The sequence below is a fragment of the Homalodisca vitripennis genome, chromosome 2 (genome assembly GCF_021130785.1).
Source record: "Homalodisca vitripennis isolate AUS2020 chromosome 2, UT_GWSS_2.1, whole genome shotgun sequence".
In the NCBI taxonomy this organism is placed as follows: Eukaryota; Metazoa; Arthropoda; class Insecta; order Hemiptera; family Cicadellidae; genus Homalodisca; species Homalodisca vitripennis.
In genome coordinates this window covers 181,356,890-181,373,238 of record NC_060208.1, presented here as the reverse complement: position 1 = coordinate 181,373,238, position 16,349 = coordinate 181,356,890, and the positions used below count along the sequence as shown (strand labels likewise).

General features: G+C 33.8%; 1 protein-coding gene across 3 annotated transcripts in view; it reads left to right on the top strand.

The window, feature by feature from the left end:
- LOC124355122 (insulin-like peptide receptor) overlaps positions 1–16,349 on the top strand; it is a 300,892-nt gene that overhangs the window by 272,049 nt on the left and 12,494 nt on the right. For all 3 annotated transcript variants that reach the window (XM_046806083.1, XM_046806084.1, XM_046806082.1), the window contains 7 exons: positions 8–126; positions 2,150–2,338; positions 2,961–3,112; positions 10,559–10,720; positions 12,104–12,272; positions 14,048–14,255; positions 15,154–15,319. In XM_046806083.1, the coding sequence (XP_046662039.1) occupies positions 8–126; positions 2,150–2,338; positions 2,961–3,112; positions 10,559–10,720; positions 12,104–12,272; positions 14,048–14,255; positions 15,154–15,319 (1,165 nt within the window). The remainder of the gene's footprint in view (positions 1–7; positions 127–2,149; positions 2,339–2,960; positions 3,113–10,558; positions 10,721–12,103; positions 12,273–14,047; positions 14,256–15,153; positions 15,320–16,349) is intronic.

The window sequence follows — 16,349 nt, the reverse complement described above, 5'->3', positions numbered from 1 at the left end:
TTTGTAGACCTCAGAGGGACAAGCGGGAGATCAAGTTCCGAAACGATATTGTCAACAATGAATATCCAAGAGTTGAGAAGACCAGTTTAGGAAACATAGGGGAGCCTAAAAACAAACTGCCAAGAAGTGAGCTTTTTGATATTTTGGTCTAATTTATATACTATATATATTTCTTGTGTTCGTGTGTATGTGACTGAACTCCTCCTAAATGACTGGACCGATTTTGATGAAATTTTGTGTGTGTGTTGAAGGGGATTCGAGAATGGTTTAGATTCATGATTTGGTCCTATTTAAATAGTTTGTTTGATTAATTTTTTATTTATAAATTGTTGTTGATGTTAGAGTGTTTTATATTGGATCCGGCAGATTGCGCTACGACATGTAATGCAAAGTGAACTGATACTTTCAGCTGTTAACACTTTCAGCTGAAGTTCGTCAAAGAGGCAGAAACATTTGTTTACATTGAAATTTTAGTATCTATTAAATTACTGTAAACTGCTTGATCAGTAGTGTAACGCAGATTGCAGAGACGAAGTTATTATCTAATTTTAAATTTTGATTGCGCCAATGATTAATAATCCATCTAATGCCATGGAAATGCTATTTATACACTGTTATAAAAACTACCTCTTTAAATAAACCTGTGAATGTTTGCACATAAAGTAATTAAATCTGGTTAGCTCCTTTAACATTGTGTCTGGAATTTTTACTGTAGTTAATGAAAAGCAAATGGGGATAACACACTCTTGCCCTTATACTAGAAGCATTTACTCCTTATACATATTTATTGATCTGTAAAAATATCAAAATCACGCAATCACCAAAATTTAATCTAAGTTGAATTCCGAAACCAACATATGAGACCATTGTTTTGGTTAGTGCAACAGAATAAATCAATTGTGGAGCTGTAAATAGATTAGGTTGGGAGTGAATTTAAACGACCAGAACAGACTCATATTGACCACAGCAACTTTTTAGTTGGACGATACAATTTCGTCATTGGGATAAAAAGGCTAACTCTTATTGTTACTAAAATCGTCGGAGCACTTCAATAAGTTATCATGGAATGTTGGAGGGAATACGAATCTTATAAAAACTGTTTCACTTTACGACTTCAGGACCCCAAAACACTGTTCTTTAAACTTAAATCTAAAATGGATCAGGAGATTGGAATAGCTTTGAGTGACTATAGATTATTTTAGGAATGTTTATTATGTCATAGATAAAGAATACATGAATATATTGTCTGAGTTTTCAAAAGGAAAATGCATGTAGATACATGTAATGCTCGTCAGTTTTAGATTATCTGTGTTAGCAGCTTGCCTATTTGGTCGTTGGCCGTGGTGTGGAAGTCACTATTGATAAGTGATCTCTCATTAATGCAGTAATTTGAACAAATGTTGACAAGAAGTGGAAAACTAGATATTGTGGTATTTTAGTTTCAGGTTAAAAATGCTTTCCTCATCAACCAGAAAACATACAGATGTTTATTTCTTATAATCTTATTGCTATTTTTTTTACTTTGTTATATTCAAAATCTTATACTAGAAATCCAGAAGGTCGTTCCATGTGAGGTTATTAAACACTATATATTTTTTTTTCTATTTGTCCGTTTTCAACTCATTAATGTTTGATATTAAAAGTTAGCAATATATTGTAAATATTTTAACCTGTTAATACCTGGATAGAAATTTATTTATTTATCTCTTGTGTAGCCATTAGTGTTTAACATCTTTTTAAATTTGCTTACAGTTTTAGATGAATTAAGATTTTTGAATCTATTAAAAAAAAGTAAAACCTATATATTTTGAAGACATTTTATGGAATTAGATAATATCAAAACGTGTTTTGAATAAGAAACAATTAGGCACACATCTGGATGCAGAGTTGAGTTTGAAGAACACGTTTAACAAAAGTAAATAGTCTTCTTCTGAAGTCTCTTATAATAATAATGTTCCATTTGTTCAAATATGTAGAATTTTTTTACAAACAATAATTACTTAGAAACTAGTCAAGAGAAGGCTTAATCATTAGGTTTCTGTTTTTTCAGCTAAATTAAAAATTTGAGACTAAACAGATAAATGTTAAACTAGAGCTATAAAATTAGAATCAGCTTGTCTAACTCGCTACCTGTAACTCTGTGACGCAGATGACGAGGAGACTTTTGAGCACGAAGTGTGGGGCGGAAACTCATTGGTGGTGCATAAGCTCCATCATTTTGCACACTACACCATCTCTGTAACAGCCTGCAGAGAGGTATTGGATGAGGAGACGGATATAGGCAAGAAAAACAACTGCAGTGCTCAAGCGATCTTTTCTACCCGTACCCAACCTCTCAGTGAGTAAATATTTTCTTAGTGAGATAGTCATATTGAGCTTAAAAAAAATAAATTTGGTAAGAATTAGACTGGAGAAGCATTGAACGTGGATGATGTTATTTATAAAATCAATGTCATTTGTCATTTGATAGATTGACAAGGCTACCAAAAGCATCCTCAAGCAATCTTGGTTGGATTCAAAAAATTGTAATGTCTCATTTTTACTACATTATTATGTTAGCTAACTTCCAGCCCTTCAAGCTTATGGACCCAAAGTGTAACAACAGAGAGCTGCAATTGCTATAATAGGACAATTCCCATTCATTATTAATTTTGGTCATTCCAAACTGACGAAGGTCAGTAATCCTTACCCTTAATCTTCGTCATCCTCAACACTCATTTTTGTAGCTCGATTTTGTGATAACAGTTGTGATAATAGATTCCAGTTGAAATGGAACATATCACATTAAGATGATTGGTTTCAGATCCTGCTGACACTGTGCCGTACCTCAGTGTGGAAGTGATGGACAGCTCCAATCACAGCGGTGATGTGCTGCTCAAGTGGGAAGAGCCCAAATCACCCAATGGTCTTATTGTCACCTACCAGATAAAACATTATCACATTGAGGTGATTGGTTTCAGATACTGCTGACACTGTGCCGTACCTCAATGTGGAAGTGATGGACAGCTCCAATCACAGCGGTGATGTGCTGCTCAAGTGGGAAGAGCCTAAGTCACCCAACGGTCTTATTGTCACCTACCAGATAGAGTATACTCGCTCCGACATTGAGAATGTAAGTAGACAATTGACAACATTCTTTTTCACACGATCTATTTAAAACAGTGTTATCATCACAGTTTCAGTCACTGAGCATATTTGTAATTTATACTCTGAACTCTTAGTGCTCCCATGTCAAGCACTGCAGGGCATGGTGGATTCCCCTAAAGCTCCGGTATAAATACAGAAAATATATCTTTGTACTCCTGTGTCCTGCATTGTAAGACATAGCCAATTCTCCCCATCGCTGATCAACTGACCTATAATTCAATTTAGTTTCATTAACGCATGATTTCTTTATCATGTGAAAATACCTATTACTAAGGGTCGACATTACTAAAGGTTTTACTACTAACTAGATTCTTTTTTTTATTAATTAAGCAATTTGGTGTACTCTACTCATGTTTTAAGGTTATGTTGTGTTTCATGGTTATGTACTTTATAACCAACATTATAAAATATGTTTATTTAAAACCAAATCAATTATTTTCTGATTCAGAAGATACTTTACCTTCTAAAAGTAATATGAATTACTCATACCTTATGAATGGATTATTTTCAAGTAACATTATAACATATGTTACAATAACATAAAAAATATTGTTTTTACTAGTAGCGTTACTCTAGAAATGTATATGAATTCAACCCAGTGTTTAAGTTTATAATTTATTATTAATAATATTATAATAATTAATTTGTTTACTATACTCTACATTGAAATAAAAACAATTACACAGTAATAATAATAATTATAACACAGGATGGTATGATCCAAACATAAGCGTCAGTGGCGTAATACATACCCCCGCAACCCCCGCAATGCGGGGGGGCGCGGCGTGTCAAGGGGCGCCACACGAAGGAATGAAAAAAATAAAAAAAAATTATACCGATTTTTACCAAATTTCTTAAGGTTGAATATCACTATTTTCATTGTAATTCCTTATAATTTTTTTTGTATAAATGAGCTAGCGAGGAATATCGTAGGCCTATTATCATTTCTTGTTTTAGTTAAAACGCCTTCAAAACTAAAGCAGGCAAACTATTTGCTGAACCGCCACGGAAGTGTATTTTAAGGCGCTTTAGACCGTGTGTGAGCGTGGGGGTGTGCGTGCGTGTACTGCATTGTTTCATGTTGCGACTTGAATACTCCCCTCCCTCCCTCCACACTACCAAGTACCAATTATTGTTAGGTAGTTTCCTTCACAGTATACTGTGGTTTCCTTGTCACTCAGTCATATATTCATTACTCGTTACGTTTACTGCATTTTCGAAAGTTGTGATTTATTCAGTAGCCTACAACTGTGGTGGCGGTGAAAAGTGTTTGCAAACTACACCTCTTACAGGAAACTTATATTATGGGAGACGATGTACTAGAAAACTAAATCAATAATTAAACAAAAATGTCTAAAAAACCTAGTGGTGCAGAATACCGAAAGCGAAGAAGGAGGAGGAAGAAAAAGCAAAAAAACACCAAAAAATTGATCTATTTTTTAAAATCTGACATATCTCTTAGTAAAAACAATGACAGTGTAAGGAAACAAATAACTTCCGGTTTAATTTGTGAGTGTAGTGAAATAAGTTCTGACCTACCTACCATCGAGACAGAAAATGGAACCTCTACTCAGACCCCACCTGAATTCACAAATAACGAACCAGACGTGAGTCTAGACGTTAAGATAAATAATGATAGCTGTAGCTGTACCGTAGACATTGATAAAAAACTGTGTTTTGCATATTGATACTAATGAAATCAGTCAACAACGTGGTGTTTTTTTAAAACTGACATTGGGCTCTACACTAATGACGGAGTATCCCTCTTAAAAGAAGAAGATAAAACTTTCATTTTGAATTCTGAACCATGTAGGCCCACAGGGCCCTTTTTCCTAAAGACTCGACAAACAATAGATCTTTTAGCAGTGATTTTTTATTACAAAATTGCCAAAACGGGCCAAAAACTATGAACGGTTTTTGGCTTTGTTATTCACCTTTATTAAATGGCGTATACTGTGAACCTTGTTGGTTGTTCGCTGACAGAACTGACCCTAAAATTTAAAGATGCTTGGTGTAAAGGTCTAATAAATGATTGGCAAGGTTTAAGCAAAAAAATTAAAGAACATGAAACATCTCGTATACACTTAAATTCATGTTTTAGCATATAGTACCGAAAAAAATAGCCAAGATGCAAAATCACTTATTCAAAAGTATGAACCTGAGTATTGTGAGATTCTCAAAAGACTTTTAGATGTAGTAATAACTATGGCTACTTGTAACTTAGCGTTCAGAGGCATCGGAATGAAAATATTGAAACAGTGGACACTACTTCTGGAAACTTTTTGAATATTATAGATTTGTTGTCACGATACGATCCTCTTCTAAAAAAGTCCACTTAGAAAACGATCAAAGCAAAGTTAAGTATTTGTCTCCCAAAATCCAAAATGAAATGATCATGTTTGCGTCACAGCATGTTCTGGATGAAGTTGTAAGTGAAATCCAAGCAGCTCCTTTCTTCTTCTCTCTGGTATTAGACACCACTCAAGACGTCCCTCAAAAACTGATCAACTATCGATAGTAATACGACATGTGGCAGTCCAAAACTACGAAAAACTTGAAATTAAAGAATCATTCTTAGGGTTTCATAGCTCTTACAGGCCAAAAATTCGGAAAAAATTACTAACGAGGTTTGTAATTTTTTGGAAGAAGAAAACAACATTAAAATTGAAAAGTGTAGAGGCCAGGGTTATGACGGGGCAGCCGTAATGAGTGGAAACTATTCTGGAATCCAATCTAGAATAAAGCAAAAGTCGCCAAATGCAGAGTACGTGCATTGTGCCTCGCATAATTTAAATTTGGTACTCAATGACTCAGTTACTGACATAACAGAAATGATTTTATTTTACGATTTGGTCAATCAAATTTACGTGTTTTTCGGCGAAAGCCTGCCAAGATGGCAAGCTTTGAGAGAGAAATCTATGGAGCAAAGGGGGTCTATACTTAGCAAGACACTCAAAAGATTGTGTCCGACCCGTTGGTCATCTAGGTACGATTGTTTTACTGGCCCATAAAGTGTAACTTTGTTTCTGTCCTTAAGCTGTTTGACGAATATTATTCTGACTTCTAAAAAAGAATAAAGAGGTTTTAGAGGCAACTGGACTCAAAAAAACAAATGACGTGTTTTCAATTTGTATTGATGCTTACTTTCCAAAGTAAGGTTTTAGAGAGAATTAATATTACATCTAAAACACTACAAAAAGAGGATGTATCAATTGACGAAGCTTACAGCCCTTCTTGGAAAGAGTATGACTGAACTAAAGAGAGCAAGAAATGAGTTTGAAGGTGTTGTTAAAGAAGCTGAAAACGCTAGCCAGGGGATGGAATATTGAGTCTTCCTCTGCCGACTAAACGATGTAAAAAAGTAAAAAACTTTTTTTGACGAACTGACCAACGATGTTGAATTTTCTAATCCATTGCAAGAATTCAAAGTAAAAGTATTTTACAGGAGCTTGGATATAGTTTATTGCTCAAATCTCCAGACGTTTTTGAGAGCATGGTCAGGAATTAACGATCAGTTCAACTTTTTAACTCCAAAGTACCTCACAGAGAAAAGTGATGATGAACTAATTTTTTCAGCCAGGAAGTTTTGTGAGAAGTATGAGGAAGATGTTTCACACGGGTTGGAGACACAAATAGTGTGTTTTCAGAAACATTGTTTCGGATGAAATAAAAACAAGAGGATTGAAAAAAGTTAAGGATTTAGCCTCATATTTAATGATAGAAAAAACGTGACTTTGTCAAGCAGCCTTCCTGATGTCTGCACAGCGATGATGATGTTCTTGACTCTCCCAGTTACGTCAGCGTCAGCGGAAAGGTTCGTAATCACCAAAATATCATAAAAAACCCGTACTAACTAAAATTAATTTTTGTGTTAAGAAGAGTTATTATACCCTTTAATTATATACTTGTATTATAACCTGAAAATGGCATATATGTTAACAACATAGTTTTTTAATCTTATATAAATTTTCAGGTCATTTTTCTAAACTCAAGCTCATAAAGAATTATTTGAGAAACACTATGACCAATACCAGGCTGAGCGCTTGGGAGTCTTGAGCATAGAACATGAACGGGGCTCGTAGGATCAACTTGAAGATGTTAGCTGAAAAATATTCAGTTTTAAGAAGAGGAGAGGGTTTAAAATAAATGGAAATAATTAACATGTCTACAATTTTTTCTATTTTTTTATTTTAATGTTTGAGATAGTTTCATTAATAAATAATTATGATGAATAATTCATTTTAAAGTTTTTCTTTTCCTTTTTGATCTTTTTACAAAATGTATAAAAATAAACATTGGCACAGCACGGGACTATCAACTATTTACACAAATTTAAAGCCACTCTTAAAAAGTAAAGGTTTGTTTTCTATTACAATTTACCGTAAGTAGAGTGAACATCATGAGAATAAAGGTAGACCAGGGGGAAGTAGGCTATAATTATAACGATGCGTGTAGGTCTGTAGGAGGAAGGGGGGGGGGGTGTTAGAGCGACAGGAGGGGCGCATTTCAGTACGCTGCGGGGGGGGGCGCGACTCTGTCTAGTTACGCCACTGATAAGCGTCTCTACTACTCAGGATCATGTTATAAAGGTCTAGAATGTGAGAGGAGCGCTCGTTGTTAACAATACACATACCGCTGCAGCCCACTGCCACTGGCTGAGTGATTGGGAACAGTTAGTGGCCATAGTGATGCAGCCCCTGTTAAATGTATCCCTAATGTATCGCGTTACTATTTAACGTTACATATATTACTAAATATGTGGATAATCCTTAAATAAATATAGTTATGGATAGTTAGCATAACAAAAACTAGTATAAACAATACGCTTAACTTCCGCAAAAAATTTACTGTTATAAAATGTCAAATATTGTTTATTTGTTATAAATAAATAAATAAATTTCTTTATTGCCGTAATAACAATTTTTACAACATTGCATGGCACGCATCAAGTCGTGTAGGTATTTAAATAAAATAATATTGTAATGTTTTACAAAGTTATATGTAAAACTAAACAAATAAAAGAGAGCACTTAAAATTTTAATTCTCAAATAAAACAAAACTTAAATAGAGAGAACATTATGGTTTATCGTGTAGGCCTAAAGCCTGGCACCTCCCACTCAACGGTTGTACCAACTAACCTCCCCGGTCCACGAACTCGACGACTGAGTAAAAGGCCCCTTGCACCAATAGGTTCCTTAGCTTCCTCTTAAACAGTGGTTGCCCATTTTCAGTCAAGAGGTCAAGAGGCAACTTGTTGATAAGTTTGGCCCCGACCTCAGATGGCAGGGCTTCGAAAGTCCGGAGCCTGTGCTGCACTGGTCTTAATGCATCCCTCCCTTTAGTGTTGTAGTCATGGACATCTCTGCCCCGCGTTACTTCACATTTGTAACGACAATACAGGAGTCTCGTAGATGTAGAGGGATGGGAGCGTTAAAAAATTGAGACTTTGTAAGTGCTCCGTGCAGGATTCTCTCATTCCTATTTTCAAGATGATTCGGATTGCTTTCTTCTGCAGGACAAAGCACCTTTGGAAGTGGGTGTTTGCGCATCCTCCCCACAACGTTATGCCATAAGACATGTGTGGGTACACAAGGCCATAATAGGCCATTTTTAGAATAGGAATTGCACAAAATTCTGCTAACTTTCTCAGAGCAGAGTTGCCTGAGGACATTTTGGCGCAGACTGCGTCTACATGATTGTCCCACGTTAGACTTTTGTCAATGTGGATTCCTAAGAATTTAATGCTGTTTAGTTCTTCAATGACTGTGTCATTTAGCACAACTGATGGACCACAATCATGGGACACTCTCCGCCCTGAGAAATAGATGAAATTGGATTTTGAATCATTTGTCTGCAGATTGACCTATAAGATAAGAACTGCAGACAAGAATTTGCACTTACAAAACATTCCACTTCCAATGAGGCCCTGCATTTACTCTGAAAACAGAGAGTTGTGTCATCTGCGTACTGAACCATTTGGCCAGATGATATAGATGACCTGAGGTCATTAACATAAATTAAAAAAAGAGCTGGGCCGAGAATTGATCCCTGTGGGACCCCATATTTTACGAGGGCGTTGTTTGATGAAACGCCATTTATATGGACTTGTTGCAGGCGGGAACTCAGGTACGACTCAAGCCATGAGAGTGGTGTACCTCGTATCTATGTTAGTTTTACTTCATTTTACATAGCAATGTAACGTTTAGATAGACTATAAATAATTTAAAAGTAGAAAGTGAAGTGTGTCATGCAATCCAGGCTATGGGAGCTGGTGGACAGAATCCACCATCATATTTCAGAGCTAAAGGGGAAAATGAGGCTGGTCACAGGAGTGTTAGAACAGACTAAACAAAATCCTAAGAAGTGCTAAGGGTTAAGATTAGTTGCTTGGTGTTTTTCATATATTTTTTTTAGTTTTAAGTCTAAACTATCCTTTTCTCTAGTTATGTTCTAGATCTCTCTCCCCCATCAGAACAATTGTTTGAGGTCAGTGAAGATTTTTGTTCACATTCTTTAGAGCCAGCTGTTCTGGCAGCCATCTTGATTTTAACCCTAGTAGAACAGTTTTTATTTTTTTATGGATAGATATAAAACAAGATCACAGTGCTTTACATTGAATCAGACATAACAAACAGACTAAGTTTTGGTGAAGTAATTGACGATTTTGCCCATACACAAGCTAAAATGAAACAAACAAAACCTTAGGTAAAGAAAAAGTCCTTTTAAATTCAAGACTTAAAATCAAACAAGATTTTGTACTGTAATTATTATTGTAGTTGTCTGTAATATTATAGAAATAAGTAGGCCTAACTTTTAAAAACTTGATTATTATTTCCACGTTTAGTCATGTAAACTTCAGAGCTAACAGTGGGTTATTGAAGAAATTTTATAGTTTGTAGGAAAAAAATTTGTTAAATCATAGCTTGGTTCCTTATGTTTGGGGTGTGAATTTTCTCACTGTACAGAGCTTGCTGGTGGATTATGGGAAGGGGCGGGTAGAGTAGTGGGGGGAGGAGATGGGATAGGAGCACAAGATTATTAATATTAAATACATGCATGTATATAACATGGTAAATCAGTGCATTATTTGATATACAACTGTGTCATGTAAAAATGTTGCAAAACAAACTGCATAGAGCTAATAATAAATATTTATTTTATGGATGTTACTGTTGTCATTAAATCACAATTAAATAGCTTTTGTACAAAACTGTTTTCAGCAATGTATTTAGTACTGTCTCTCGGTTTGAGACCTTGTTACAACTGCTGTAACAGTTATAAATCAAAACTTTAAAATTTCAAAAAACCTAATATCACAGAAAGATATAGTTAATTATTAGTCTTGAAACAAGGTAATATAGTTTCATTACGGTAATTAGACATTAACTGTATGTTGTATTGTGTTGTTTAGTACAAACCTCAGATTGTGTGTATCACGAGGAGGAAGTTTCATAACTTGAGTAAATCCTACATCCTGAAGGATCTGTCTCCTGGAAACTACAGCGTCAAAGTTAGGGCCACTTCTCTAGCTGGCAATGGCAACTATACAGAAAGTGTTAACTTTTACATACAGGTTTGTTACAGTGTTTTTGTTAGTAATACATATTGAGAATTCTTTTAAATTGACCTCTATTTTTAGAATTTCCATGTCAAAAAGACTGCTTAGGTTTTACTAAAGTTATAATTATTAAAACATTGCATCTTCTTTACTAATAGAGTATACAAACATTTTTATTCGCATTAACTAGGGCCAATTAAAAAATGAATACTTTTATCACAGTAATTTTGGAAAATAGTTAAACAATGTTACAATCCTAATGCATACATATATATTTAACAGGTTATGTGTTAATAGATTGCAAGTTATATGAACAATTTTTATCGAAAATTTACTAATGTATTATGAGGGAAACTAATAAGAAACTTAATTTGTGAATCAATAAAAACCATGTTAACATTGACATTGGCTCTCTTTTTATCAGTGTTCAAATGTGTAATAAAACAGGAGTATTGAAAAAATAAATTTTTTTTCTGGTTAGAAATATTTCATAATGAAAAATCCTTACGTATAATTTAGTATTGATTTATATTTATGGAGATATGTTGATACTCATTTATTAAAAACCAAAACAAGAAATACATTTTGAAAACTTAACGTGATGGTGACAAATGCTGCACGGTGCTAACAAATGACAGGCTACAGTGTAACACAAATTAAACAGCATTAGTACAATACCACAAACAAGGATGCAAACTCACAAACTAAAAATAAAGATAAGGATGGCACAGCATATCAGATGTTTATTGTTTGACGTTTTTGTCAGCCACATAAACTAATGGATAGTTTAAGAACAAAAGTAAATAATATGTAATTGAGTCATGAGGAAATAGTACAAGCAAATACATTACTTTGATAAAAAAACAACTTGATTTGAAATGGACCTTTGTGCAAAGCAACTTAACTAGATATATCTGTTAAGTCTAACAATCTGTTAGCACAAGGGAATGCTAACTTGATGTGTCTCATTAATAACGTAAGCACAAAATACAAAAAAAGTGCCATATGAACAATCACAGTACTCTGGTGGAATTATAGCAATTTGGCACACCAAATTGTCTTCTTAATAATAAGTCTATAGAAGATCCCTATTTCTTTTACCTACTTTTAGTGGAAAACAATTTTTTCTCCTTTCTAGTAAAAAACTCAACACTTGCTCCATATTATTTATTCGACTTGGGAAAGCTTCTCTCACCATTCCAAATTTTGTGTGAGAAAGAAGGAAAAGGTGTTTACAAGATTCCAAACATCTCTGGTTCTTTTAATTATGTTTGTGGTTTAAAGGACAAACTGTGTGATTTTAATGTTTGGATATTATTGTGTGTGTGATTGTAAATCTCATATAGACAAGACTGTGGTGTCAATATCACTTGACTAACTCTTGGTTTTGGCTAACAGGAGCGCCAGAGTATCACAATGCTCCAGATGCTCATCATCACCATTGCTATTGTGATCTTACTGGTTGGCTTGGTGTTCTTGGCTCTCGTCTACCACCGGAAGCAGATGGCTCAGGAGGTAGCCAATAGCAGGCTGATCGCTTCTGTCAACCCGGAGTATGTCAGTACAAGTAAGAAACATTTCATCTTTTGAGTATCTGATCCCAGTGTGTTCATTGACTTGAAATTAGTGTGGATATTTCACAGCTGTATATCCATTAACTATTTTAAACCGGTTAATGTCAATTGGCCATTAAATAACCTGTATAAATTATCCAAACTAAACCTCTCTTCTATTGTTGTCATTTATTTCAGTTTAACAATTGTTTCCTGCTACAAAGTGTAACAAAATTCATTATTTTTCAGTAAGCAAGTATTGTTTTTAATTTGGATATATATATATAAACATTGTTCGTTAGATTTGAGTTACTCCATAGGCTTGTCAACAAATTAATATTGTTGACATTAAAATAAATTAATTTAAAATTCCTCAATTGAAATCTTGTTGTAAATTTATTACTATTTTTTGTAAATTTTAAGAAAATTGTGTATAATAATGCATTACAATGTAGTTGTAGTTTTCTTTGATGTCCTTTGGTATCATTATGAAGCTCATTTGATTTATAATAGTAGCACCTTACTATTTCTGCACTTGACCTCCCTGGACTGATACAGTTAAAAATGTGTAAATTACTAGAGTTCATTAAAAATTGTAAAGGCCATTTCAATTCCGGAGTATGTTTTTAGTTTTAGCAAATAAAAAAAGATAGAATATGCCATCATTTGTAAAGATTTACATCATTACGTAATTTTTCCCATTTAACTCTACAACAGGTTGGACTTTTCATTCCAACAGCCTAGATCTAATTCGCATATTCACAAGGTGCTTTCTGAAAAATTTAAAAAAAAAATGTAAATCAATATGTTAAGTACTATATATATATATATATTTTTTTTTTTTTTTTCAGTAACAATATTATATATGAAAAAGAATAGTAAGACAAAAACTTACCAAATAATTCCATGTATGTCCTTACATACATTAAAAAAGAACAAATAAAAATATTTTCACTTTCAAGCACATTGATTTTTATCCTTGAGTACAATGTCAGTTTTAAAGCATTCATACCACTGAAAGTTTGAATAGAACTTACACAAAAGTCTGGACAAATTATAATACAAAAATAGTAAATAGTAATATTTTATATATGCAAATTTTGCAGCACTGAATTTTAATTAAGTCCCAAAAAATATTGGTGTGTTTATTGCTATTAACTTAAATTTTTGTGGAAATAAAATGATATTTCTACATTTTTTTTTATTTAACGATACATCACAATAATTAACAAGCAATTAAGAATGGTGTAAATAAGTCACTATCATGATACTTACCAGCTGTAGGGTTAAACAAATACATTTATGTTCCGTAACCAAAAAAGTGATTATTTTGATAGTTTAAAATTAAATTTACATTTTTTTGGAGATACGTTAATCATATTTATAAAAAATATATTATTTCTTTCAATTATCTTTTTTGTCTTTAATCTGTTTAACTATTTTGTAAAATCTGACAAAATAACTGTCTAATAGGTAAAAAATGGATAGCGTATATTGTTTTATCAATGTAATCAAAATTATCTTCATGTAAAATATTAAATATTTATTGATAGTGAAATTCTTTTGTTTAATTTTGATAAATTAATAATGTAATAGAAATTGGTGTTAAGGTTGGAAGAAATCGTTACAAACTTGTAGTACTCATCACAGGACAGTTCCATGAAAAAGAAATGACATTATTTTAGTAGGAAATTATGACAACTTGACACTTAAATAATTGAGTGTCAGAGTGACCGAAGTTTCAGCTGTAAGTGAAGGACTTGTATAAACAGCAGCTATTCCTTTGCAGTGTACGTTGCTGACCAGTGGGAGGTTCCTCGAGAACAAATTGAGCTGGTTAAAGAGTTGGGACAGGGCTCGTTTGGTATGGTTTGGCGCGGTATTGCGTACAATATTGTGCCAGGCCATGAAAAGATGGACTGCGCTGTGAAAACTGTCAACGAGACTGCATCAGATCGCGAGCGAATCGAATTTCTCAACGAGGCTTCAGTTATGAAGTAAGTACCATTTCATTTTTTTAAAGATTTTATTTCTAAAATTGTGTATGACGACTAAAAGTAAGTGTATTTTAATAAAAAAATGTTGTAACTCCTTGTGTTCTTCAGGTATTGGTCTTGTATAGGAATTAAAAGCAAGGGCTGCCATTTAGCTATTGTTACCTAATGTCAGTACAGAAGAGGCAACTACTGGTTCTGGAAAAAATGATACTCGTTTTCACCATTATCCAAAACGTTGAACAATACGAAGACAAAAATAAAGAAAAACACTACAAGAGGCACTTCAAGATGGTTATTATGATTAAAGATTGGGAAATGGAGTTGCTGTTGTTACTCTAACTTGAAATCCTGAATCGGTCACAGCATTCTATTTTTCTAAAGATTCTATTTTCCTCTTTGGTGTTTCATTCAGTAAAAAATATCAACACTTTTATTATGCTCAAACTGTAAAAGTTGTTATCAATGACATGCTAATTGATCAAGATACAACTTACACTCACTAACATGGATGAACATAGCCATGATGCCGGCTGGTGTTACACAAATTCTCAAACCTACACCAGACTCAACAAAATACAAAGCAGTTACTACAGTTAGATATTAGTTGTTAAGTTTTATTCACTTCAATCTTGACCAAATAATACAGAATCCACGGAAGCACTATTCCTGAGAGCACTTTAATTTTTTTTTTTTTTAGAAATTAATTGCTTCGAAATCAGCATCAAAAAAGAAATACAACTTTTTATTCCCTTTACACCATGTTGTGCAACTGCTAGGTGTTTGTGTCTGTCAGTCTATTTTGGTGGTGTTGGAGTTGGTGGCTAATGGTTGGTGGGCTGCAGTTTCACTGACCATATGCTGAGGACGATTCCACCAAATAAGTTTTGTAATGTTGCAGGGGTTTCAACACACACCATGTTGTACAGCTGCTAGGTGTTGTATCTAAGGGTCAGCCTACTTTGGTGGTGATGGAGTTGATGGCTAATGGGGACCTCAAGTCTTACCTGCGGTCTCACCGACCAGACGCCGTGGACGATCCTACAAAACAACCCCCCACACTCAGAGTAAGTCATAATTCGTATTCCATTTAAAAGTAAGACTTCCTTAACTACTTTGGAAACTATAGTTTAGTAACTTTTATTCATTTACTGCAAAGTAAAATTATATTACAATTATGAGTACCAGAGTACTCATAATACTCATAATCATAATACAATACAGATATTGTTGGTTCGTAAGATGCAATTTTTCTAAATTGAGAATTTAGAAATGGTTTATAAATTATTGACTATTATATAACTGGAATTTGAGAAGATATAACAGGAATAAAATTTTATAAAATAACCCGCAATTTTTGTATTGCCCTGTGATATTAAAAGAGGGTTGTGCCAATTTTTTGGTATTCTGGAAGAGGGTGGTTAATTTCAGGAGGACCTGATTAGTTGTTCTCAGCGTTTCGTGTGACTGCTGAAATTGTTCTCTGATGTGTGCAAAAGGCCTCTTGAGGCTTTAGTGCTTGGCAGTAGAGTTCTGACACAAGGTAACTGACATATCATTGAACATCCAAATGTTGCCTACTATTGTATGGTTTGTTCTTGTGGATAGCATTTAATTAGAACATGAATGGACTGAATATAATCCTAGGAAAGCAGAATCCAGCTCCATAGTTGTGGCCATGAACTTCAGATTTTCCCGAAGTTGACAACCATATATCAATCTGTGAAGTATTCTAGACTTCTCCTGTAGGTACTTTATAAATAAATATCCGTTCTTCAGTGGCAAAAGTAAAGAAAGTAAGTACAGTTTATAAATACAGACCATATTATGAAACATTTACTCGTATGGAAGTTTTTCTACGAAATGTGACAATATCGTAGGTATTTAAAAGTTGAAAATATTTCCTTCTGTAGTTGTTAAAATGCACAGTGAGCATGATCAGCATAAAGTATTCCCTTTGTGTACATATATTTAATGTGCTTCTTTGTTAAGAGTAGGTGGTACTCACCCTGAGAATTGGAAAAGTTAAGCTTGATGTTTGTATTGAATCTTGGCTTATACACTCTTTTCTCAAGAACTCTACAAGATAAAGTAGAA